Source organism: Panthera leo, chromosome C2, assembly GCF_018350215.1.
Source record: "Panthera leo isolate Ple1 chromosome C2, P.leo_Ple1_pat1.1, whole genome shotgun sequence".
NCBI classification, from domain to species: domain Eukaryota; kingdom Metazoa; phylum Chordata; class Mammalia; order Carnivora; family Felidae; genus Panthera; species Panthera leo.
In genome coordinates, this window is record NC_056687.1 from 67,659,723 (window position 1) to 67,687,302 (window position 27,580).

At 39.1% G+C, this 27,580-nt stretch overlaps 1 protein-coding gene across 2 annotated transcripts in view; it reads left to right on the forward strand.

The window, feature by feature from the left end:
* Positions 1-856: 856 nt before the first annotated feature.
* The window catches only part of FAM162A (family with sequence similarity 162 member A), a 28,034-nt gene continuing 1,310 nt past the window's right edge, over positions 857-27,580 (forward strand). Inside the window, exons 1-4 of one of the 2 annotated variants that reach the window (XM_042955947.1) lie at positions 857-1,015; positions 19,628-19,750; positions 22,116-22,224; positions 25,195-25,303. In XM_042955947.1, the coding sequence (XP_042811881.1) occupies positions 982-1,015; positions 19,628-19,750; positions 22,116-22,224; positions 25,195-25,303 (375 nt within the window). In that variant the 5' untranslated portion in view covers positions 857-981. Of the gene's footprint in view, positions 1,016-13,121; positions 13,193-19,627; positions 19,751-22,115; positions 22,225-25,194; positions 25,304-27,580 lie in introns of those variants that run through there. The other variant, XM_042955946.1, reaches the window with a different exon arrangement.

Sequence of the window (27,580 nt, forward strand, 5' to 3'; positions counted from 1 at the left end):
AGTTTTACTCCAATCCCATTTTTTTCCCCTTGGTGGCACCAACCTGATCATTTGAAGAGGAAATCTAGAGTAGAAGTGAGGCTTTTCTTAACCCTCCCACTCCATTTACCTCTTGTCCCTTCAGCACAAAGGCCTTTGTTCGTTAAGAATTTGGGACTGCTAAGAGATGTTTCTTAAAAAGACATTACTGGGGGATCCTGGGCGGCTCAGTGGGTTAAGCATCCGATTTTGGCCCAGGTCATCTCAGGCCCCGCATCAGAGCCTCCCTCACTCTCTCTCAAAAATAAAGGTAAAAAACAAACAAAGAACATTACTGGTAGTGTGGGGGTAAGGGCTGTATAAAGCGTTCAGGTGTGGAAATGCTTGGTTTTATAAAAATAGGCAAATTGAAGAAATAGTAAGCATACATGTGAATTCCTCACGTAGACTGAGAAATACGCTCACAGTCACTAAGACATAGTGTCCATTGATCACTAGGAGCTTAATTTTAATTGCATGTTTTTGATAAAAGCAATATATTCATTGAAAACGCTGGAAAAACATTATTGAAATACTGGGTTTATCTAGGCAGTGTGATTTCGGGGTCTACAGTTCACAGTTCTGCAGTGATCACATTTCTTCTATCTCAAACGGAAACTTTCTCAGACACAGAGAATGATAATGCAAAGGCCTCTAACACCCAGACTCCACAAAAGCTTTCTTAAAGTCGCGTCGCGGAGGCGGCACCGTTTGAGAGAGAACCGGGAGCTTAGCCCGCACATTCCGCGCGTCACGCACGTCCCACACGCTCCGTGCGTCACGCAAGCCCTGCCCACACGCCCCGCGCGTCACGCACGGCCTGCTGGGTCCTCCCACCAGTCCCACCTGTCCCGTCCGCCAGTACCGCCCACCCCTTTCCCGTTGCGGAGTTTGGTGACATTGAACGGGCTCGCGCGCTGTCACCGCCTGCGAGGCGCAGTCCGGTCGGCGGAGTAGGCGGCCATGGGGAGCCTGCGCAGCCTGCGCTGGGCGGCGGGTGAGACGCGGGTCGGGCTGGGGGAGGTTGGGAAGATAGCGTGGCTGCTGGAGATTGAGGAATCCTGCAGCTTCCCCCAGGCCTGGTAACTGCTTGACTTCATCACGTACTCCCAAGTTCCTCAGAATCCTACCCAAAGTGATGGGAGAGAGCAAAAGCTGAGAGAGCAACTGTTAAGCAGATAGTTGGAGTTGGCCAGGAGTGACCCTGGTGCCTGGCCATCCGTCCACCCAGCTCCCACTAACTTAAAGAGCCCTTGCTCCCCGTTCTTTTATCGCCCCGCCCCATCCCCTGTCTCCTCTGAGCTCAGTTCTTAAGGCACCTGCCATCCCTAGAGACACCCCCCCCCCCCCATCTGCTTGATTGATCCGGGTTTCCACCCTAACCTCTCCCGTCCATAACTCTACTTGAGTCTCTCACCATCTCAAGAGTTTCTCTCTGCTCTCAAGGAAAACCTCGAGTCTCGGTTTCCTACCCACTTAATGTCTGATGAGAAAGGGGATTTAAGTTTTCACAGAATAATAGTAATTGTTTTTCTAAAATGGGAGATACGTTTCTTTTAAACAGTTCTACAGTGAAGTACTTTGGATTTCTTGGGGGAAAGTGTTATGTAGAATCTGCAGTTTATTTTTCTAGTAGACATTTGTGTAATGGGTATTTGGAGTCAGAGCTTAATTTGTCTCCTTGGGGAACTACCAGAGCTTGGGGAACTACTTTGCTTAGTAGTGGCTGAGAAATCAGAAAGTTTGCCTCTTGACACTTTTCCAGGCACCAGGGCAAACCACTTTTGGTCACCTTTATGAGCTTTGGTAAGATGTGATGATTGATTTTTTTTTCCTTGGTAGCAAATTACTAAAAAGCTGTCTATTTCAAATTTTAAAGGAAGAATCACCCCAAACTTGCCTATTGAAATAATGTACATTACAAATGTAAATGAAGAAATGTAAAAAAAGAAAAAAACAAAAAAAAAAACCCTTTCTATAGCTTATTTTGTGTTCCAATGGAGAGTGGACTGGAAAACATGTCTCAAGCTAGAGAATATTATACACTTTTTTTAAAATAAACACTCCCTCCACTAAAAGAGATTGATTTCCTTAATTTGTTCAGCTTCATTGAACTAATTTACCTAAAATCTTTTGTGTACACCCTGTTGACCTGTTAGCTGTTACAAGGTAAGTGAAAGAATACTCTGTAAAAAAACTAAAATAGCTGAGTTAAAGTGACTTTGACTATATAGGAACTAAGACTAAAGGTTTATAAGTAGTTTATCTTCCTGTCTTGAAGATATATTTATGCATTATAAAGATTCAAGAGCCTCCCTGCAGACTTTTGATATTCAAGATCTTCAGTATTGGGCAATCAATCAAAACAAAATTCCTTGAGCTAAAAAGAACAACTTACTTTATTCCAGATAGATCCACTAAGAATGTTACATGAAGAACTCTTTCCAAAGGGTCTTTGAATGTCTGATGTTTTGTGAGCAACTCTAAGTGATCTGCCTTTTCACCCACTTGTGCCCATTTTATAGCTAAATACTCTGACATACATTATTTTACTTGATTGATTTCTTATAGTATCCTTCTTAGGTAAGTCTTATCATTCATTCTCCAATGTACAAGTGAATAAACATAGGTCAGATGGTTAAACGAGTTGTCCAAGATCATTTAGCCATAAAACGTTAGAACTGGGAGATGAGTAAGTGCCTTCTAATTCAGGAACTTGTGCTCTTTGCTTCATTCAAGCTGCTTATATAGGATATGTGTGTGCTGTATATGTGTTTGTCATGACTAACTGGGCCTCTCTCTTTTTTTTTTTTTTAACGTTTATTCATTTTTGAGAGACAGAGAGACAGAGTGCAAGCAGGGGTGGGGCAGAGAGAGAGGGAGACACAGGATCTGAAACAGGATCCAGGCTCTGAGCTGTCAGCACAGAGACCGACACAGGACTCGAACTCATGAACCGTGAGATCATGACCTGAGCCGAAGTCATACACTCAACCCACTGAGCCACCCAGGTGCCCCATCTCTCTCTCTTTTTTTTTTAATGTTTGTTCATTTATTTTGAGAGAGCGCAAGCAGGGCAGGGTCAGAGAGAGGGGGAGAGAGAATCCCAAGCTGGTTCTGCATTCAGCACGGGCGCCCTAACGTGGGGCTTGATCTCATGACCAGGAGATCATGACCTGAACTGAAATCAAGAGTCAGACTGAGCCACCTGGGCGCCCCTAATTGGGTCTCTTTAATGTGAAATGGAAGTGTCATGAAATGCAGATTTACTTGGGAAATGGAAGCACACATTCATGTGCAAATGGATTTTCAGTAAGAAGACTGATTTATCAGACAACCTTAACCAAAGGAATGGCAGATCATATAGAAACATAATCTAGGCATGCTTCACTTATCCAGAATATTATTTGGAATAAGATACTCTAGGTGAGTGAAATTTCAAATTACCAAAGCTTAATCCTTTAAACGATGGACCTTTGTTTTTAAATGTTTCTGTTGGAAATCTTTGCTGTACTTTCTTGGCAAACAGAATATAGGTTTTTACGAGCTTGAATTTGTCATTTTGTGGGTGTAGCTGTAGATATAGGTCAGAGTTGTTAACTTGTGGTTCTTGGACCCCTTCTCAGATGAGAGGTCCTGTGAACCTCTGAAATTATCTTCATGTTTTTATGACTATATACCTGTTTGGGGAAGAGAGTATCTGTATCTCGCATCCATTCCTTAGAGCAATCTGTGCTCTTTAAGTTAAAAGACACTGATAAAATGATTTGGAACTAAATGACTACTGAACCATACTCCTGTAGGTTCCATGGCGGTAAAGACTAAATTGTGTTTACTAAATCCTCAGCATTTATCAATGTCCAGCTCATAGTAGACAGGCAATTGATATTCTTTGAATAATTATTTTTAGCTTTTTTAAAAATTAAAAACTTAAAATTAACAATTATTAATTTCTGCAGAATAATTATTAGGTGAAAGGAATGGAATGGCCTTACAAGAATGTTTCTTCACACCTTCAGAAAAATTTTGTTGTCCTACACTTCTTTGACTTTTCAGCAGATTTTAAAATGATTTTATCATTATTGTTATACCAATACAGTGGACCATGGAGCCTCCTTGTTAGTTTAACTGACATTCTGCAGCATTAGAATCAAGAGATAACTTAGAGGTCATGAAGTGTAGCCCCCTAATTTTACAGATGAGGAAAGTTAAGGCCTCAGAAGGAAACTGAGTTGACCCCAGAAAAGTCATACAGGTGCAAAGCTGGGACATAACCAATATCTCCTGGCTCCCATTCCGATTTCATTTCCAGTACATTCTGCTCCTTCATTGTTCATTTTGTTTGTTCTTGCTAGCCAACCCTAAATGAATACATGCCCATTTTTAGTGCTCTTTGGCTTTGCTTATCACACACTCCAGGTCTTGCCAACAGGTTTTTATTGAGCACACATTATATGCCCTGTACACTCTGAAAACTCTAAAGTGAGTGGACTCCCTCTCTTGGTAGGGCTGCAGTTTATTACAATGAACAAATACACCTATATAATACATCTGGAGAGCTTATGTAGTACAGTATATATTAAATTCTAGACTGCAGAAAAGATTTTAAGTGCTGCCATGGTGTCATGGAGCCAGTTCCTATTGGTTTTGTGCACATTGCTTCCCAATTTCACAGTTAGTCATGTTACATTGGTAGCTTGAAATCTGCTGTGGTCAGGGTTATTGGCAAACACTACAAATCAGGGATTTTCTCCACTGACCTCCCCCCATGACCCAGCATACCACTGGCTTTAAGAAAGGAATAGATGTATAGGTTAAGATTATCTACTGAAGGCTCCATTGAAACCGAACGGGAGACAGACAAGAGCAAAGATAGGAGCAGTAATGAGTCTGGAGAGGTTGTGGGAGGAGAAAGGGTAGTAAGAAGAAAGGATTACCTTGGAGTTCAGTCAGGAAGTAATAGAAAAGGTATGGCCTTTTGAGTGTTTTGAACTACATGCATTTGGGCAGAAAGGAAGCCTTTATGTGGAAGTTCCCAAAGAAGCATTTTTGGAAAATTACATTGGCTGCTACATACGTGAATAGCTACTGCTTGTGAAGATATTACAGAAATCTATGTGTGAGGTGATGATGAAAATGATAAAAAATAAATAAGTGAATATATATATATATATATATATATATATATTTATATATATATGAGGTGTTTTGAAGAAATTAGTATGGCTCTGTGAAACAGGATAATTTAAGGAAGACTGAAGTTTTGTGGGGGGGGGAGGGTTTAATAATTTTTTTTTTAATGTTTGTTTGAAAGGAGGGAGGACAGAGGATCCCAAGCAGCCTCCATGCTAACAGCAGCAAGCCCGATGCAGGGCTCAAATTCACAAATGGTGAGATCATGACCTAAGCTGAAGTCTGCTCAATCAACTGAGCCACCCAGGCGCCCCAAAACTAAAGTTTTTGAGTGTGGAGGACTGTAGGAGTGTTGCGCCATTGTCAGAAATAAAGTTAAGAAGGGATACTGCTGTGGCAGATGGTCATGAATTATTGAGTGGTAGGTGACATTGAGTTATAAGTAAATATGGGATCTCTCAGTCAAAGACTAGGGGACAAAGGAGGGAGTCCTCCCTGAGACAGACAAATGCAGGAGAGAGGCAAAGACCGAATCTTGGAGGCCTGACATAGTATAAGTAATAGGAAGTGGTAAAGAGGACATTAAAGAAGGTACATCATAGAGGTCAGAGATGAAGGGAGAGAATATAACAGTATAAGGTAAGAAGGGTCAGAGGTCTTGTAGAAGGCTGAGATTAGTAGAGTCAAATGGCCACAAAGATGGGAAGAATAGAATCAAATGAGCTAATGGTGAGATTCTAAAAACATTCATGGGACCAGAGGGAAATCACTAATGTTAGAGCAATTTTAGTAAAATGAGCGGGGGAAGAAACATTATAGTAAAATGTGTGGGTGGTGAGACCAAGATGGTAAATTAAATACATGCCACTTATTCAGTCATTTGAACTATGAAAGGAAGGAGATTAGTTTTTTATTTATAGGAACTGTTGAGAACAAGTGATTGTTTTGTCTAAGATAGTGTACCCTCAGTGCCACTGTGGTATAATGAGACCAGAGTTCTCATCAGCTACCAGTAAAGTGTAAATCAGTTCTGCCTTTCTGGAAAGCAGTTGTTCTGGTCTTAAAAGGGTTCATATTCTCTAACCCTGCACTACCAGGATTCTACATAAGAAAATAATCAGAAATGCCATCAAAGATTTGTGTAGAAAACTGCTCATTTTTGTAATAGTGAAATTGGGAAACAAATCTGGCCAACGGAATGATTGAATTCAGGTTATATCCATGGGTTGGATATTATATAGCCACCAAAGGTATTTTTTAATTAATCTCTTGGAAAAGTGTTTTGACATATGCAAGATATAGTATTTGATTATGAAAATTGTATATGTTATATATAAGCATACGAAGATGCCTGGGAAGAAATACACCAAGTTGTTATCCCTGGAAGATGTGATTTTAGGTGTTTTTATTTTTTCATCATACTTTTTTTTTAAGCTTCCAAATTTTCTATAATGAGCAAGTGTTACTTCTCTAAAGTTTATTTCTTTTAAAGCAGGGAGACATTTGGCAGGAAAAGGGCAGAGGGAAGAATCTAGAGGTGGTGAGATAAGTTTGGCACAACATGTCTCAGTAAGAGGGATCACAGATGGAATGCTTCACTAGTTTAGAGTGAAGGAAGGCCTAGTGTTCTTATAGGCCTGCAGAGAAGGACAAAAAAACAGATGGAGAAGTAGGGAATCTGTTTCTGTCACAAAGTGGATTTAGGTCAACAGCTGAGGCCAAGAGAGTTTCAAATAGCCATTATTGGGTAGATGGGAGGATACCAAATTATGGCCCCATCTCACTAAAGTTTAGCCACCAGATACATAGAATTGTAAAGAGTTTTTTCCTGTAGTTTTCTCCCCACTTAAAAACTGGCCAGGTTTCAAAAACACCAAAAAACAAACAAACAAAAAAACTGGCCCATTTCCAAAGGCTTATTTATAAATCTATTTTTGAAGTCTAAAATTTTTTTCCCATAGAAGCAATGTTACAAAGGGTGACTAGGGTTCTAGTCAGCCCACCAAAGTTCATAATGTCGATCTCTCTTGCCATTTTTCCTCCCTAGTATTTTTCACATCTCTTAGGTACTCTCCATTAGGACGTATAGCTGTCTTATTTCTTCACACAAACCACTTGAACTACAGTGTTGTGACATAACCTAAAAGGAAGGTCCCATATCTATGTTTTCCTACTCCTGCTTCCTTTGCCCCTACTTTTTCCTCACCCCTGGCCTGTCCTGCATTCTGCACTCAGATTTACTGTATAAAATCACCATTGTTACTGTTGTTTTCCTGCTGAAAGCTTTTCTGCCTATTTCCCAAATCCTTTTGGCGTTTGGCAAACAAAAGGCCTCTCACTGTGGGGGAGCATGGATAGGCACAGTATCCAGAGCCAGAATGAGTTAGGCCCGTGACATCACTTAAATTCCAAGCCCTAGAACATCAGCATGGACCTCATTAAGAAGGCAGGTAGGTTTGTGAGCGATGGGAGCCTGGAAGGGAGATTCCGAAGTCTATGTCGCATACTTTTGTAAAATCTGAAAACTGAGCATATAACTCTACAGGGATTCCAGACTTTTGATGTAATGAGTTACATATTACTGATGTGCAGAAGTCAGAAGTAAATCAGAGCTTCTTTTCAGCAAATTAGTTGTTGAAAAGAGGAATTTTGAACTCTGCCAGAGTTAGGTATTAAGCTCTGGAGGTGCCCTGGTCATCCATGTAACCTGTGCTTGACAGGGACTCTGGCTGATTGTGTTGAAGAACAGCGATTCTCAAACGTGGTAGCACATTAGAATCACATAGAGAATTTAAAAAAATATTGATGCCAGAGTCCTGCTCCCAGACACTGGGATTTCATTGGATGGCTCTGCATTTTTTTTTAAAGCTACTCTGGTGATTGTTGTATGCAAAATTTGAAATTCACTTTTGTAGAGCATGGCTTCTTAAACTTCAGTATGCATAAGCATGACTTAGAGGGCTTATTAAAACATTTTTCTAGACCATACTCCAGGAGATTCTGAAGGTTTGGGGTGAGGTCTGTGAATTTGTTCTACTATGAAGCTCCTAGCTGAGGCTGAGTAAATAGTACTGTTTTAGACTTTAGAATATGTGGTATTCATTTCCATGTGTTTGGCACACAGTAAGTACTCATCAACTGTTGAATGAATGTGGGTATCTGTTTGCTTCTTGAAATTTAATGTTCATATGAATCGCTTGGATATCTCATTAAAAATGCAGGCTCCCACGGTCACCTGGGTGGTTCAGACAGTTGAGCATCTGACTCTTGATTTTGGCTGAGGTCATGATCTTAGGGTGGTGGGATCACACCAGGCTCCCACCTGAGGCTCTGTGCTGAGTGTGAAGCCTGCTTGAGATTTGGGATTGTCTCTTTCTGTCTCTGCTCCTCTACCCTGCCTGCACGCACACACGCTCGCGCTCTCTCTCTCTCTCTCTCTCTCTTAAAAAAAAAAAAAAAATACTGACTCAGATTCTGTAGGTCTGGGTAGGAGCTGAGAATTTGCATTTATTCTAACAAGTTCCCAGGCGATGTCAACTATTCTTGAAAATAGCAAGGTGTGACAGGATATATACCAACATGTATAATTTTCTCATCTCATTTCCATCAGCGTACGTTAGTCACATGACCTTCATCTACACATTTTAAGTCTACCCTGAATTGGGCACATTTCCTACTCCATTCCTTTCTTTCTCTGTCCCATTCCAAAAGCATATTGGAGTGCAAGTGAGAATGACATTTTTATAGAGATAACATCAAATTTTTGCTACTTTTAAAAATATTAAATATCAAGTAAATATAAAATATTCATAAAACCCATATAGAGTAAAAACAAGATATAATTAATACCCAAGTACCCATGTTTTAAGAAACATTTTTATTTTGGAATAATTTTAATTTACAGAAAAGTTGCAGAGATAGTACAGGAGTTCTGTATACCTCTCACCCAGTTGCCCCTAATTTTAACATCTTCCATAACTATACTACATATGTCAAAACTAAGAAATTAGCATTGGTGTATTACTATCAACTAAAGGACAGACTTTATTCGGGTCTCACCAGCTATTCTATTGATGTCCCATTTTCTGTTCCAGGATGCCACAACATGACATAGTTGTCAATGTCTCCTTAGTCTCTTCTGGTCTGTGACAGTTTCACATTCTTTGGTTTTCATGATCTTGATAGTTTTGAAGAATACTGGTCAGGTATTTTGTAGAATATGTCTCAATTTGGGTTTGTTTGATGCTCACTTAGGGTGAGAGTAGGGTTATGGGTTTGAGGAAAGAATAACTAGCAGAGGCCAAGTGCCCTTTTTATTACATCATATTAGACGATATCCACATGATTTATGATTTTAACCTTGACCAGTTTGTTTCTTCCTGTAAAGTTACCGTTTTTCCCTTCCCATTCTCTGTTCTTTGGAAACAAGTCACCAAGTCCAACTCACACTTTTCCACAAGGAGAGAGGAATCCCAGAGGGAAGAATATCTACATGTATTTGGGATTTTTCTGTAAGGAAGATTTGTCCCTTCTCCCTTGTTTATTAATTTATTCAGCTATTTTTTATATCCATATGGATGCATATATTTTATACCTTAAGTTATATAATCTATTACTACATTATTTTGTTGTTCAAATTATTCCAGGTTAGGTTCTATCCAGTCAGCTCCTGTGTCCCTTTACATGCCCCGATCCAAAAACATCCTTGTGTTTTTTGAATACTTCCTTATTTTCTGGCACTGCAGGGTATTCCAGCCTAGAGTCAGCCATTCTTCTCCAAGGAGCCCTAGTTCCTTTGACTGGATAATGATATTTAGAAATCCAGATCTGGGCACTGAGTGTGCTTGTTCCTACTGAAGTATCAATGATTCTATGCCCTCCTACCGGGTAGAGCTAGGAAATACATGTATGTATAGTAACCCATGTGTATACACAGACACTTAGGATTTTTTTAATGTTTATTTATTTTGAGAGAGCCTGCATTCTTGAGTGGGGGAGGGGCAGAGAGAGAGGGAGAGAGAGAATTCTAAGCAGAATCCAAGCTGTCAGTGCAGAGCCCAACACGGGGCTCGATCCCACAAACCATGAGATCATGACCTCAGCTGAAATCAAGAGCTGAATGTTCAACCAACTAAGCCACCTAGGTGCCCCTGTGTTTATATCTTTTGTCTATCATCTCTCTATATACATAAAAATATATGTGAAATATAAATATATTTATATACTTCAATAAATATCTGTATAAACCTGTAGGAGTTAATACTGAATTCTCTGACTGATCCAGCACCACATTCATTCTAGCCTTCTACCCTTGCTTTTGGAATTTCTTTCTCTGGATTCTTATTATGTACCATTTATTTACTTACTTATTTATAAAGTTTATTTATTGTGAGGGGGGACGGGCAGAGAGAGAAGGAGAGAGAATCCCAAGCAGGCTCCATGTTATCAGCATTGAGCCCGATGCGGGGCTCAAACTCACAAACGGTGAGATCATGACCTGAGCCAAATCAAGTCAGATGCTTAACCAACTGAGCCACCCAGGCACCCCCATTACCTACCATTTATTTACTTATTTGTTCAATCCTACTATACTTGTAAAGTAGTTTCAGGATTATTAATCCATGCTCCTGTAAGAAACAAATTTGCCAACTAGAGTACAGTGTTTATGTATAGTTCTTTTTATCTTTGGTACAGTTTCCAGACACAACAATGTTTTCCAAAGTTACTCACGTCAGCTTCTTTTTCCCCCACCTTGAAGGTTGTGAAGTTAGGTCATGTCATACATTTCTAATACAGTTTGACGCATTTGTCACAGCCTGAATTCCATCCTTGGATTCTCCCAACATCCTGGTTGATATTTTAAAATTTGCATATGTTAAAAGCTCTTTGTGATGTATAGTTTTATGGGTTTTGACAAATGCCATGATTTTATTTTTAAGCAGATGATTAGCAGACTTCATAGTTAGCAACATACTTGCAACACGCTTAGCAACTGATTTTCATACAGGTTATAAGACACTAAATTAGATATCTTCTAAAAGTCTCTTCCTCTCCCAGCATTCATTGAACCTCCATTTATCATGTCTAATGTCACATCACTGATGATTCACTCCAGGAGTGTCTTGAAAGATTCTGAGATAAAAGGATCCCTACCTCTCTGCACTGTCTATCATGAGGTTGGAAAGGCATTTTATGGAAAGGAGGGGAAAACAAGGCAAAAGCCAGTACTTGAACCAGCCTCATCCCAGCTGACCAACTATAGCTTCCAGCTCCTAGTAAAACCTCTGAGGTACTAGTTTTCAAATTGTGAGCCCCCAGAATAACAGTAGCAGCATCACTTGGGAAATTGTTAGAAATGGGAATTCTCAGACCTCTCATGCTGAATCAAAAACTCTGAAACTGGGGTCCAGTAATCTGTTATAAGTCCTCTGGGTGATTCTGATGCATACTAAAGTTTGAGAACCTCCACTCTAGGTTAACCAGCCATTTGTCAGTTACATCCTCAGAGGCGGCAGGGAGGATTCATCTCGACTTCCTGCTAGGGCCCCAGGGATGCAGAACTGGTCAGCCAGGGGCAGGCTGCAAGTGCAACCAGAGGGTTAAAGGGCCATTTTTCTTTTGGTTTGTATGTTTGTTTTTAATTGTAATTCACCAGAGGATGGAAAATTTCTGGCTTGGATGTCTGTAGGGCAATATATTTTATCTCTTTGAGACAGAAAAGGAAGAAAAGACATCTTAATGATCCTAAAACTTTTTTATGCTTTTGTTTTTTGTAATTGCAGAATAAAAAATCACATTAAGTACTTCATAATTTTCTTTAGTGATTTCAGTTTTAATTTTTTTTACATTTGTTATTTCTAATGTGTAAAATATCATATTTGCATATGTTTTGAACAGCATTTATACTTTAGAGAGGTAAAAATTACTGGCATCCAGTATGAAGTTGTAGTAAGAAAAAGCTGGCAGATATTTTCTGATCCAGGTAAACTTCTCATGCCTTCAAGTGACTATTTTTCACCACCAGCTCCACTTCAAATCTTACTCCCCTTACTCCATTCCAGCCACACTGGCTTCCTCGTTGTGGTTCCTAGAACCACTGTAGGGCCTTTGCTCTTAAATTGTTTCTGTTTGGAATATCCTGCCACTAGATATCTGCATAGCTAGCTCCCTTACTTCCTTCAAAAGTGGCATTCTCAAAGAGAGCTTACCTTAGTAGTCTATCTAAAATCTCACATACTCCATTCCAAGCACATAAACACCTCACTTTATGTCATGTCCCCAGTGTTCATTTTTTTCTCTCTTGGCATTTATTGTCTAACAATGTATTTATATATGTATGTGCATATACTTTCTCTCTAGTAGAATGCAAGTTTTATTAGCATCGATTTTTTTTTACCTCTTTTATATGTTGTCTATAACAATGCCTGATACATAGTAGGTACTCAGTTATTATTTGTTGAATGAGTATCTCCAAACATGGATTTATCTGACTGGTAGTAAGTAGGTGTACCTGTTATCATTTTTTGCCTTATCGTCATTACCCAAACTAAGCTGAGAGTTACCTTGTCTTCTATTCTGCTAAACTGCCTCTGTTCTAATTAAGAGGGATGGGGAAGAGCAATACCTAAGGAAATAATTTGTTTCCTGTGGACCTTGTAGCTCACTGCCAGTTAACCTTGTTCCTCTCTGTCTCAGTGCCTTCCAGAAGGGAATGGGGCAGGATGCTGTGAGATGGGGCCTTGTAGGTCACGTTAAACAAGGGGTCCTCTGGGGAAGATGAAAAAGTCCTGGAGATGGATGTTGGTGATGGTAACACAACGGTGTGAATGTACTTAATGCCACAGAACTGTACACTTAAAAGTGGTAAAAATGGTAAACTTTTATTATGTATATTTTAGCACAGTTTTTTTATTTTTAAAACCCCAAGCACAGTGGGCCTGAAAGTGTAGTTTCAAATCAGCAGTAGCAGCTTCACCTAAGAACTTGTAAGAAATGCAGATTCCCAGCCTCCACCCCAGAACTGTTGATTTGGAAACTGAAGGTACGTGTCCCCAGTGCTTTGTGTTTAAACAAGCCATTCAGGTAGTTCTGGTGCACGCTGAGGTTTGAGAATCACAGCATTATGTAATTTTGTTTTAATCCCGAGAGCTATGAGAAACTATTGAAAAGTTTTATAGAATATTTTCATTCATAAAATTAGCATAAAATGGTCAGAAATTCTGACCACTTTAGGGGTAAAATTGAAAAGTGCTATGGAAATGTTTTGAAAATTATTGTTTTAAGTAGTGCTTCAAAAAAAAAACCTTACAATTTAGAGTGCCTGCTATATTTCAAGCATCTTGCCAAATGCTGTCACATTTGTTTTTCAATTTGCAGTAAATACTACATTATCCACATTTAAAATGAGGAAAGGTATGGAAATCAATTATACTGTAATTTATCTACTTTCCTTATGGTGCACACTTACTGCCACTAGGTGGCACTGGTGGGGTGGTTACCCAGACCTGGGCAAGGCCTTCTGGGATTACATAATTAGAAAATGAAAAAATGCATACCCTTATGAAAGAAATTAGCAAATAACCACAAATCTTTACATAAACATAGGTCCCAATTTCTGGTACATAAGAGGACCTCTGAAAATCCACTCCTATATATAAAAACTATGAAAACACCACCAAAAATTCTTAAGATCAACTTTTTCAGAACTCTAGAAAATAACCAGAGGCTTGTGGTAGTCTGAGTAGTATTTATCCAAGAAAAATGACTTAATCATGGTAAGAATAGCAAGCTTTATAATAGTTTTAACAGTTTCCTTTGTCCTGTCAGCTTCACAGTGGCCTTGAAAACCAGTAGCCTGTCAATCACAGTAGCTAATGAAAACCAGGAGTTCTAGCAGGCACTGAAGAAGGCAGAATGGATTTGGAGCGCCCTAAAATCCACAACCCCTGAGAATTGTTACTTTTGGCTTGTCTGGAACTTCCCTGGAAACACCCATTCACTGGGCTTGCCTTTTTTTCACCCAACTCAGCTAATTCAGTGGGAACAGTTTCTCCCTCACCCACCCTAGAGCATGCTGCAACAGGCACACAGAGCCCTTTGGCAAAGTCTGGCAAACTTCTTGGTGGCAGTCATTTAAGGATGTCTGTTCAGTGATTAGGTGGCCACTAAGCTAACACAGAACATAGATAGAATACAAGGGAATATAGATTAGTGGAATTGAATTGAGAGTCTACTAATAAACCCTCACATTTATGCTCAATTTTTTCTATATTGTGCCAAAATAATTCAACAGGGGAACGAATGCTTTTTTCAACCAATGATGCTGGGAAAACTGGATATTCATTCACCTGCAAAAGAATGGAGTTGGATCCCTTCCACACACAGCATACCTGTATTAACTCCAAATGGATCAGGCCTAAATGTTAGAACTTAAAACGATAACATTCTCAGACAACAGCGTAGGAGTAGGCTTTTGTGACCTTGTATATGACACCAAAGTCTCAAGCAACAAAAGAAAAAAAAAAAGGATAAGTTGGACTTCATCAAAATTTGAAACTTCTGTATTAAAAAGACATCATCAAGATGGTGAAAAGACAACCCATGAAATGGAGGAAAATATTTGCAAGGCATACATCAGACAACACAACTCAATAATAAAAATACAACCCAATTAAGAAATGAGCAAAGAAGCTGAATAAACATTTCCCCAAGGACATATACTGGCTTGCTAGCCAACAAGCAAGTAAAGAGATTCTCATCGTCATTACCCAGTAGAGAAATACAAATCAAAATCACAACGAGATGCCACTTCACACCCACTAAGATGGCTTTTATTAAAAAACATAAATGTGGGGGCGCGTGGGTGGCGCAGTCGGTTAAGCGTCCGACTTCAGCTCAGGTCACGATCTCGCGGTCCGTGAGTTCGAGCCCCGCATCGGGCTCTGGGCTGATGGCTTAGAGCCTGGAGCCTGCTTCCGATTCTGTGTCTCCCTCTCTCTCTGCCCCTCCCCCGTTCATGCTCTGTCTTTCTCTATCTCAAAAATAAATAAACGTTAAAAAAAAACAAAACAAATGTGGACTAGGAGGTGGAGAAATTGGAACCCTCAAACATTGCTGATGGAAATGTAAAATGTGACCACTTGGAAAACAGTTCCTCAAACTATTAAACAGAGTTACCGTATGACCCAGCAATTTCACCTTAGTATATGCCCCAAAGAAATGAAAATGTTTGTTCAAAAAGTGCATAATTGGGGCGCCTGGGTGGCTTGGTCGGTTAAGCGTCCGACTTCAGCTCAGGTCATGATCTCACAGTCCATGAGTTCGAGCCCCGCGTCAGGCTCTGTGCTGACAGCTCAGAGCCTGGAGCCTGTTTCGGATTCTGTGTCTCCCTCTCTTTCTGCCCCTCCCCTGTTCATGCTCTGCCTCTCTCTGTCTCAAAAATAAACGTTAAAAAAATTAAAAAAAAAAAAGTGCATAATTTTCCATGTCAGCATTCTTCATAATAGCCAAAAAGTAGAAACCACTTAAATGTCCATTGACTATAAACAAAGTCTAGGGTATCCATACAATGGAATAAAATTTGTCCGTAAAAACAAACAAACAAACAAAAAAAACAATAAATACTACAGCATGGATGATGAACCTTGAAAACATGCTGAGTGAAAGAAGCCATTCATAAAAGGCCACATATTACATGATTCTATTTATAAAAAACATCAAAAATTTTCCATATTTCCAGAATATGCAAATCCATAGAGATGGAAAGTAGATTAGTGGTTTCCAAGGGTTGGAAGGAGGAAGAAACAGAGTGACTTAATGGATCTGGCATTTCTTTCTAGGATGATGAAAATTTTCTAGAATTAGATGGTAGTGATCAGTACACAACTTTGTGAATAAGCTAAAAACCATGATACTGTACACTTTAAAAGGATTAGTTTTATGATAATGGAGTTATGTATCAAGTGTTATTTTAAAAATCTTTACACAAATATAAACATATACCCATTTAAGTCTATAGTAATATCTTTTAAATTGTTACATTTATTTTTTTTAATGTTTATTTATTTTGGGGGAGAGAGAGAGAGGGAGAGAATCCCAAGCAGGCTCCATGCTGTGAGTGTGGAGCCTGATGCAGGGCTCATTCTCACAAATCACAAGATCATGACCTGAGCTGAACCAAGAGTTGGATGCTTAACTGTTGATCTCAGCTAAGGTCATGATTTCACGGTTTGTGAGTCTGAGCCCTGAGTCAGGCTCTGCACTGACAGTGTGGAATCTGCTTGGGACTCTCTCCCCCTCCCTCTGCCCTTCCCTAGCTTGCTCTATCTTTCTCTCTTTCTCAAAAATAAATAAATAGGGGCGGTCTGGGTGGCTCAGTCAGTTAAGCATCCAACTTCGGCTCAGGTCATGATCTCGTAGGTCGTGGGTTGGAGCCACGTGCCAGGCTCTATGCTGACAGCTCAGAGCGTGGAGGCTGTTTTGGATTCTGTGTCTCCCTCTCTCTCTGCCTCTCCCCCGCTTGTGCTCTCTCTCTTTCTCTGTCTCTTTCTCTCTCAAAAATAAATACACATTAAAATAATTTTAAAGATTTTTAAACATAATAAACTTTTTAAAGTTTTTTTAACGTAAGAGAAAAAAAATAAATCATGGTTCTAGTCAGCTTTGGGGAAAAAAAAAAACATATTTTACTCCTATTCCCTCTCTTGCCTCCCCCTTATTGCTCCAACTCTGAAGCTACAAAGACATCCAGGTAGGAGTTTGGAACTACAAAGGTACAGACAGACTGTCTACTAACAAATAGATCTTAAAAACTACTTGAACTTACCTGTGAGCTTTTATCCATAAAACTGTGAGGGAACATTTTGGTTGCATTAAAGACAAGTTTTAGGCATTACTTTTTTTGTCACCCAGAGCATCACAGAGTGCCAGGACACTAGTAAATTTATCACCGGTGTCTTTCCAACTTTCTTTCCTGTTCCATTGTACTTCATAGTGCTCCCCTTTTTCCATGTTCTAGGACCCTAGGGGTCTTCTGATTCTGAATCCTATCAGCCCCGGTCTCTCTTGTACTATGACCCCCATACTCAGAATCACTCCCCTTTCTTCTCTCACTCATCAAAAGTATTTCTGGCTTTTTCTGCTTTGAATTCTGATTTATTTATGGGGCACCTGGGTGGCTCAGTCGGTTAAGCGTCTGGCTTTAGCTCAGGTCATGATCTCACAGTTCATGAGTTCGAGCCCCGCGTCAGGCTCTGTGCTGACAGCTCGGATCCTGGAGCCTGCTTCGGATTCTGTGTCTCCCTCTCTCTTTGCCCCTCCACTGCTCATGCTCTGTCTCTCAAAAATAAATAAAAACACTAAAAAAAAAAAAAAGAATTCTGATTAATTATGATTGATTTAAAAATTTCATGCTAAGGCTAAAGGTGAAAATGGCTAACCAAAACTAAATTCTTAGGCATACATTTGTTTTAGGAATGAATGTATTTCCTAGTTTTGTTAACTGAGAAGGCATGGAAACAATGACAAACCCAGTAATACTTCCTCTTTAAAAACCATAGCACCCTGAAGGAATGTCTGATCCTAAATCAGAGACAGGAAGCATTCAAAACAAATCTGGAGCATCATGTCCGAAAGTAGGGAAGCTATCAATGATTACTGAGCACATGTTGAAAGTACTCAGGAGCCAATTTGGAAGGGTCCCTAGTGGCTAAAAATGGGAATATCTGAGCATCAAAAAGAAAAATGACTGAAATGGGCTGGAGTACATAATGTGTTAAAATGCAAGCGTTCCTTATGTTATTTTTAAACAAAAGGTCGCCTGTGGAGGCTGCAAGGAAAACAGTTCATCAGTTTGAAACTGGCAAATGGAAAGAATCAAGCATTCATTCCACATTTCCTGTGGACTTTTACCTTAGAATAATCCAGTAGTTCATGTAGAATATTACCATTTTATATTCTATAATGAAACAATAGATCTAGGTAACAATCATCAATGTCTGATAAAAACATTAAATGAAAGATTGATGGAGAACTTTATAAGGGATGAGTCAGACTGATAGCATCTACTGATAAATCTTAACAAAATAAAATTGATGTATGCCTCTTGATAAGATACAGTAGGAAGAACACAGTACCACCTATGGCATATTATTCCTAAAAATTCTAACTTAACTCTGATGAAGCCTCAAAAATCTGTTTACGAGGAAAAAGAATTAGAAGAATATGTTAAACAACACCATGGGGATACAATCAGCAAAATCTGAAATGAGGGAAATTCTATAGAATTAATGATGTAGTTTCTTCAACAAATGATAAGGCATATTCAATGTACACTTATTTAGAATAAATCAACTATTAAAAAAATGAGCCCATTGGGGAAATATAATATTTGATCATAATATGCTAAGATCAAGGAAATATTTTTTAGTTGAGCTAATGGTATTCTGGATAATGATTTTGAAAAGTTGCTGTTGTGAGATACATACTGAAGTATTCATAGGTGAACTAATAGGATGTTTAGGATTTGCTCTAAAATAATTCAGTAGGAAGTAGGGAGGGGTGTTCAGATGAAACTATTTATTGGCCATGTGTTGATAATTGTTGACACTGGGTGGTGAGTGCATGGAGATTTATAGTACTGATCTCTAAGTGTGCTTAGAATTTAGATTTTAAAATTAGCTATATATATAATATAGCTTTATACATTTTTTAATATATAGTTTAAAAACTTTACACAATTACTATACCTGAAGTTGATTTCCAGTTGGGGAATTATGGCTTAGGCAAAACAAGGCTTTCTAGAGCCCCTTGCTGGACATTGCAGCCCCCTACCCAGAGTATACCAGAGTCATATTGGCAATTTGGCATCTTGATTTATCACTCGTGAGAGGTTCTAATCTTTACCTAAATAACCCAGTGCTGTAATATGTAATATTTCCATCAGGAGCATTGTTATGACAAAATACGTGTGAGAAGTACTTTTATAAACAGCTGATAAAATGTTTATATTACAAATTGCTAATTTCCTGATGAGCAAAACATGTATATTTTAAAACAGCACCAAGGATCACACTTTAAATATATGTATCTTATATATACATATATATATATATATATATATATGTATGAGCCTGGGTGGCTCAGTCAGTTAAGCATCCGATTTCAGCTCAGGTCATGATCTCACGGTTTGTGAGTTCAAACCCCACATCAGGCTCTGTGCTGACAGCTCAGAGCCTTGAGCCTGCTTGGGATTCTTGCCTCCCTCTCTGCCCCTCCCCCACTCACACTTTCTCTCTCTCTCTCTCTCTCAAAAGTAAACATTAAAAAAATTAAATATATGTATCTTACATGCACAGTAGTATATTCACTTTTTAAATGAGTTAATTTTTATAAATGAAATATAAACCTTGTAGGTATTTCCTATTTTGAGACACCATTAGATTTTCTTTCTCTGAAACATTTTCCTGTCTTTTTCTAGGAAGCTATTTTAGGTTATTTGAAAGAGATGCTTCCTCATCTCTAAGACTTACCAGAAACTCTGATTTGAAGAGAATAAATGGATTTTGCACCAAACCACAAGAAAGTCCAAAAGCTCCACCCTGTAAGTATGTATTCATTTTACCAGTTATGGAAGCTCCTGATGAATGGAACAACTTGGAATCAAAACAACCTAAAAGACAAGTCATCGCAGCGTTGTCATACCCTGTCCTATAGTTGAGGCCTCCCAAATTGTACTATTATTGGCTCACATGTAGCAATGCTTTCTTCCTTTTCCTCACTTGTCACTTTCATCTCTTATTTCCAGGATTAGATTGGAGCTTTTTGTTGGAGAATGGATGCACCAAAGTAAATAGTGATCTAGAAGTTATCTTTTAGGAACCCCAAAGATGAACCACATTAGGAAATAATGTTTGGGATACAATATAACTAGCACCAGCCTCTGGCTTGGGCATTAATTTCAGCCATCAGTACTCCTATTCTTAACTCAAACCCTTGTCACTGTCACTACTGTGGAAACAAGGAGCATAATATATAAACTGTAGGGTCCCACAAGCTATTTGCTTGTTCCTTCTTCATGGGTGTACGCTCGGGTCAGGCAGGTCTTGGTGAATGGAAAAGAACTATCCTCAACGAATAGTTATCAGGAGCTTAAAAATGTTTATATCCTTCAACCTGGTGTTTCACTTCTGGGTATCTATCCTCAGGAATAACCCCAAATGTGGAAAATCTCTGAGTGTAAAGATGTTCCCATTTTTATAATAGGAAAATGAGAACTAAATCTAAATGTCAAATAATCTGGGAATGATTAATTATGTATGTTAGATGTACTTGATGAGATTGTACAGCTGTTGGAAATGGTGCTTGTAAATACCATGCACTGGCATGGAAAATGTTTGTCATTATGTCCATGAACAAATAGGATACAAAATTTTATATCGTGTTTAAGCACATCATGATATACATATAAATGACACATATACACACAGGGATAAGACTTAGGAAACACTACCAAAGTAAAAATATAGTGATTATGCTACAACAGGAGAATTAGGGATAGTTTTTATCTTCTACTTTTATATCTATACTTTCCAAATTATCTTTAATGTACTTACAATGGAAAGAAAGCAAAAAAACAACAACTATAGAGTTGTGCCAAGTGCTGGGAGAGTTAAAAAATAAAACTACAGCAATACCATTTCTATACTTCTAAACCTCTTTTCTCACCTTTGGTTCTTTATGGATTTTTTTCCTAGTGACTTCCCAGTTCCCTTTGCTGTTGCCTTCTGGTTAAGTGAGAGAGGCACAGCACGATGATGTGGCAGTGGGAAGGAGTATGAAGGAGTAGGTAACAGTCAAGGAGATGGTCTGTCTGTGAGAGATGTAGGCAGCACGTGGAAGTTAAATGAGATTATCTCTGAAGGTCCCTTCTAACCCTAGCATTTTGTGATTCCCTAACTTTTTCTGCTCCTTATCTTCAATGACTTCTCCTTTTATTTTATTTATTTATTTTTTTGAAAGACTTTCTCTTACAGTCTGTGGTTGTGTGCCTTTCTTGTTCATCCGCCTCCTTGGCCACTTCATTTTCGTCTGCTGCCTCTTTCTCCTGGACAGTCTCTTGGGTCTTAATCATCTTCACTGGCTCTCCCTTTGCACTGATGATTATCTCTGCTTTTGACTTAATTCATGAAACCTATTCAGATGTTGTAAATTTAGACCCAATGGATAGATATAAAATGGTATCCATGCTTTTTCCTTTCCTAACTGGTTCTTTTCAGTCTCCTGATTTTGGTTAACAGTACTATTGTTGTCTTGCTCATTCACATTTGAGGCTATTTGATTCCTTCCTTGTCTTAATCAGTCTCCAAATTCTTTCAGTCATCTTCAGATTGACTTTTTTGTCTCTCTTCTCACCGTTCCAACCAGTTCGGACCATATCACCGCACTGTTGTATTACAAGGTCCTGTTTGGACTTGTTGCCCACTCTATCCTATCCTTCCTTTCTCTCTTCCATCTATTATGCAGATTAATCTTTTAAAACATTAACTTCTTCTTTGCTTCAGAGTTCCCAAATCAGGTTTAAAAAGCTTAGCCTGGCATTCAGGATCTTTGATAATCTTATTTTACCTTATAACCTTGTTCTTTTTCTACTGAAGTCAAATAAGCTTCTCATTGTTCCCTTCTTAGTTCATCTTTATCTTTATATACTTGCTTATGGTGTTCTTTCAACTTTCAACTGCTAGGAAATAATGCTTTTATTTTACCTCAGCCTTCACAGATTTTTGAATCTCATTTGACAAATGCGGCATCCTAAGAAATTCCATTCAAACAAAGCTCTAATTCGCTTGAGGTTCCTCAACGGTTCTGTTTAGTGGATAGCTAAAAAGCACGAATAGCACTTTTTAATTGCTAAATTTGAGAGTCATAACCTCAAATAAGTAAGATGTCTTGTCTTGTTTTTTTCATAGACACTTACAGCCACAGAGTGCCATTACACAAACCTACACATTGGGAGAGGAAGATCCTGATATGGTCAGGTCGCTTCAAAAAGGAAGATGAAATCCCAGAGACTGTCTCGTGAGTGCTGAACTTAGGGGTTGTAAGCAGCTTTTATTTCTCACTGATCCATTTCAAAGGAAAAACAGTTCCTTTGAGTCCCTATTGAAAACATTTCAGCCAAATCCTAGAACAGTCTTAACTTCTGTAAATGTTTCCTCTTTGGCAAGTACCTGCAATAAAAACAGTGCTGGAAAATCCATGCCTTCTCATTGATATGTTATGTTGCACCTAGTGGAGAGCTGTCAAGTAGTCAAAAGTCAACTGATTGATTTCCTCTCCTAGCTACAGAAATCTGACTAAGCAGTGATGTTCACTGTTTTCAGCTTTTTAATCTAGGTATATCAGTTAGGTATCACTGACAATAATTATATTCTATAAAATCCACCCAAGTATTCAACCAAAGGCATAACAGTATTTAAGAACAACATAGTCTCTTTCTGGGATCCCGGAAAGCATGCTTCCTATCACCAACTTTCTTAAACCCAGCTGTGGCTGAGATCTTGGGACTTTTTCAGAGTCTGGAGATAAGTATAGATTCCTCTGACTCAGGGTTTCTCAATCCCCGTGCTATCGACATTTTGGGCCAGATAATCCTTTGTTGTCGGAGGCTGTTGTGTACACGATAGGATGTTTAGCAGCATCCTTGCTCAGTCATCCTCCAGATGCCAGTGGCACTTAGTTGTAACAATGAAAAATGTCTCCAGACATTGCCAAACGTCCCCTGGGGGGACAAAACAAAACAAAACGAAACCCTGGTTGAGAACCACTGCTCCAGCCTCCTGATGTTAAAGACCCTGATTGGTTTGCATCTCAGCCAAGAGAGATTGTGAGAAGTAGATGCCATCTCCCCTGTGGGGCATCATCATCTTTACTGATAGGGAGTTGGGAAAAAAGCTCTTAGATGTTCCCTTCTAGCAAGAAACTATTCCTGGAACTTCTGGTTTCGGGTTCCAAGGCATGATTTTAAAATATCTGAGTTCATTCAGGGCATCTTTTCCCAGGAAGAGAAGTCTTACTTGCTTTTTGTTTACAATGGCTTTAACAGAGCCGTTCTACTTCTGTCTGTCAAATTAAATAGTACCTTATTTTCACTAAAATTACTTCAGCAGGAAAGCCCTGGTCCTTCTTAGATAAGATGACAGTGCACTCTCCTGGGAAATAAGAGCAAGTTGGAAATAAGAATGATGTTAAGTTCCTGCCTGTGTCTTAATTTCTTCCTGAATATTCCAGCAGAAAACAAGCTGGTGTATACCCATGGCCCTAATAGGTGCTGTGTAGACTTTGCCATGGAACACCTTCTTCAGTCTGCCTTGCCGGTGGTTCCAAGATCCCCCTTAAACCCAAAGTACTACCTAGTGAGTCACCATAGAATGCTCTTCCCTGGGCCTGAGCAAGAGTTCATCCTTGTGCTGGTAGTTCTGAACAGGCACTGCCCACTCTGATTGCTTCTGTGGGAGGGCAACCTCATGGCCTTATTTAAATGCATTTTGCTCTTTTAATGTAAAATATTTTGAATGAAAAATTCTTGTAATGAAAAGTAAAATATGTTTCTTTTCATGAGTATCGCAGCACTTTAGACTGGCATATCCATGCCAATTCACATAAAATATTGTCAGCATGGGTAGTTTAGTTTGTGGTTGGTGAGCTCTCAGATGCTCTTAACAGAGCAATTCACTGTCCTTAGCAGTTGTCCCTGGTTCCTCCCACTGCCCTGCAGGCCCAGTTTCAGTGCCTAGAGAACTCCCTTCACACTGCCACCTCACTGGGTCCCAGCTCTTATATCACAGTGTGTATGCTTTCAGGGTTCTGCCTCCTGCAATGCCTGGACACTGTGCCTCCTTCCAAGCATTTTTAAAGTATTTTTTTCCCCCTGATTTCAAAAGTAATGTGTATTAAAAATCTGGGGGGAAAAAGAGAGGAAGGAAGTTAGCACTCCCATCCCATCATCTAGAGATAATCACTTCCTATCTACATCCCTACTGAGTAGGCCATTACTCTCTCTGGGGCCCATTTAGACTCTTCATACGCTGCCCTGAGTATCTACCAGGCTCATGTAATAGAACTGCAACTCACTGCCTCCATACAGAATCACAAAGGTGGAATGGCCTTCTCTTTAGACTCTTCCTTGTTAGGCGTCTTAGTTTTCACACAAGAATGATAATCCAACCCTCAGTGTTCTGTTAAGGCACATGGGTCTGTATTCAGTGGACAGGTTCAAAGACGTACTTGCCAAAGAGCACAGTCTCAAGTTCACTGTCATGCGATTTTAGCAAAACATTAGTTAAAAGGTAAACATTAAGGAAGCATTGCTTAAAGGATCTTTCTCTGTTGCACATATTGTCTAGAATCTATTCCTGGTTCTAAATCTAAGTATTAGAAGTATTAGATTTAGATTATTAAATCTGTTCCTGGTTCAAGGCAGAAAGCAAAAACTTGGGTATAAAGAGCACATTGTTTAACTCTCTCCCACGTTTGTTTTCTGTCTGAATTGTGATTCATGTTGAAACATATGAAACTCATGAAGCTCATTGCAGTATTTGTTGTCAGGATGTTGTTCAGACAATCATTGTATCACATAGCATCTTCTTAAGAACCCCAGGGAGAAATATCTTCCGGTTTCACTTTTAGCATTGGCTGCTAATGTGAAACTTGAAAGCCAAAATTGGGGACGAGCATAGCAAGCATAGGTTAATACATTTTGCCCCTTTTTTTTCCCCCCTTTGTTCCTGGATCCACTTTCTGTCTTCACACTTTTTCTCTTTTTCTTTAAGTTTGTGCTATCTTGTTGGATTTTATATGTAAATTTAAAATGAGTTATGAAAATTCCCCATCCTCCCCCAAATCCTACAAGATTTCCAGGTCTCACATCTTTTTTATATTTATGGGTACCACTCCACTTTTGACTTGTCAGACATAGAGCTTATTTCCTACTGGCAACTTCAGAAAGAGAAATGTTAACTGTCTGTCATGATCTCATTGTATTACTAGGTTTGAGATGCTTGATGCTGCAAAGAACAAGATCCGGGTGAAGATCAGCTATGTAATGATTGCCCTGACAGTGGCCGGATGTATCTTGATGGTTATTGAGGGCAAGAAGGTGAGAGTGGACTTCTTCTCTGTCTCTGTTTTCTACAAAGGATCTAGAGGAAATCAGGGGTTGACCCTCATATTTAGTCTCTGCGAAGAGTTGGTTACTTTCTACACAAGAAATGATAAGAAACAAAATAAGACACAGTAGGGACAAACCTGGGATATCCTGTCTGGGGATAAATAGCAAACCCTAACTTTGGCAAAGTGAAGGACTGAATTATTTTTGCATGAAGTAAACAAAAAAAAGTGGTTATCACAGATGTCATAAAAAATTGTGAAACAAGAAAAATGACACTGTTGTATCTAATGATGACACCTACATATCTATAACGCACTCCTGGTACATGGGCTTATTTATCCACACTCTAACTGCCTTAACCCTGGTGAGCATTCTTGTCACCATTCTTTACTTGAAGCTCAGCCACACTGGGCCATATGTGTAAGGACCATAGCTCCTAAACAGGTACAAAGGTATTCAAGTCCAGAAATCTGTTTTAACATACATCATTATTAATAGCTATCATTAATTGAGTATTCACTGTCTTCTAAGCACTTGGCTGTTCTTTCATTTGAACCTCAGAACAGCACAGTGGAATAGATACTATTATTAGCACCTTATTTATAGATGAGGAGACGTGGCTTAGAAAGCTTTTCTCACTTGCCCATCTCCTGAATGGCAGAGCACAGTTTGAATCTAGACCCGTCTAATTGAGGTTGATAGTAAAATTGCTCCCAATTATTGAGTCCTCATTATGTCACAGGTACTATTAAACTCACTGAATCACCACAATGCCCTGAGAACCTAAGCAGTGGTTCTCTTAGTATCCATACTTTATAAAAGAGAAACCTGAAGCTCAGAGCTATTAAATCACTTTCCCAAAGTCACATAGCTAATAAGTGGCAGGATAAAAATGTAGAGCCAACTTTTCAAGTTCCCAAACTCATAGTACTATCTTGTGATTAAAATATGTTTTTTTTTATATGCAGCAGGACTGGTCAAACCCTTATTTTAATACTATGTCTAATTTTATATATCACAACTTCCATGTGGAAAGAGATGTCTTATATCTATTATAAAATATTAAAAAGGTTCTTCTGCCAACCCAGTGATAACTGACTTCCTTATCCCCAGTGAGTGCAGAGTAAAAGGAAATGAACATCTGGCTCTCTTCAGACTCTTGGAATGGAAAATACTGACCATTTAGGCTGACCTTATGGGAGCATGAGGGACAAGTGTGCAGGACTAGGTGAAGTTCTTTCCAAGACATCTCTGTTCCTGCCCCACCTCAGTTTTTCTTCTGACTTCCTGTTCGACTTCTCATGCTTAGTTCTCAGATTGAAACCTGCAGAAGCATGTGGACAGGACGTAGGGGCTTCTGGAATTCTAAGAAGTCTGTATTGGTTTTGTATACTTGATTATAGTAAGCTGAGTCTAAATACTCTAGAAACAAGTTATCCCCTGGGATTTCCTCTAGTGTCATCCTAGGGTATACGCCATGTACTTTAAGAGTTTCTTTTCTCTCCTTTATGTACCAGAAAGCCGTTTCATTTGTTTTACATGGAACTATCCACTTCTTAAAAGTTGGTAAATGGTACTGTAGAATGGAGAACTTTTAGACTTAATGCTATATAGAAGAGAGAAGTTAGCCATTGTATGTTCTGTCCTTACCATCAAGGTACCATTCCCATTCTCCTACCCCTTCCCATACCTGATTCTTTACATGTGAAATTACACAGAAGAAAATTCTACCTTATGTATAGGGTGCTAGTTTCACTTATTTGGTATAAAACTTCTGAAACTGGTCGGCTTATGTAAGCTTCACAGGCATGTAATAGGTCACGTGGAAGGAAACAAGGGAAGAGAATGGTTGCCTCTCCCCCACTGCTGTTTACTCCCACAGGTTGGAGTAGTGGGATAGATACTGGTGAGTGTCATCAGTCGTAGTATTTAGTAAAGTCTGGGATCTCCAAAGCTGAATATTTTTGGTAAAAGAGGAGTAAGGAGTTTGAAGGGTATGAAAATATACAAATGAGTTAGGATAGGAGAAATGGTAGCAACAAAAAAAAGTGAAAGGAAAGAAAGGATAGAAATGGAAACAAAAAGGTATTAATACTAAAGAGAGAAAAAAGGGAAAAGATAAGGGAATTAATTATAAGGGAAGAGGCTAGATTTACAGAAACATGCCAGAAAGAGAAGGTAGAGGTGCAGCATTTCTCTCATGCTTGACTGGATGGGCTACTGTACTGTAAAGCGTTAGAGGAAGCAGAAGGCACGGGGAGGATG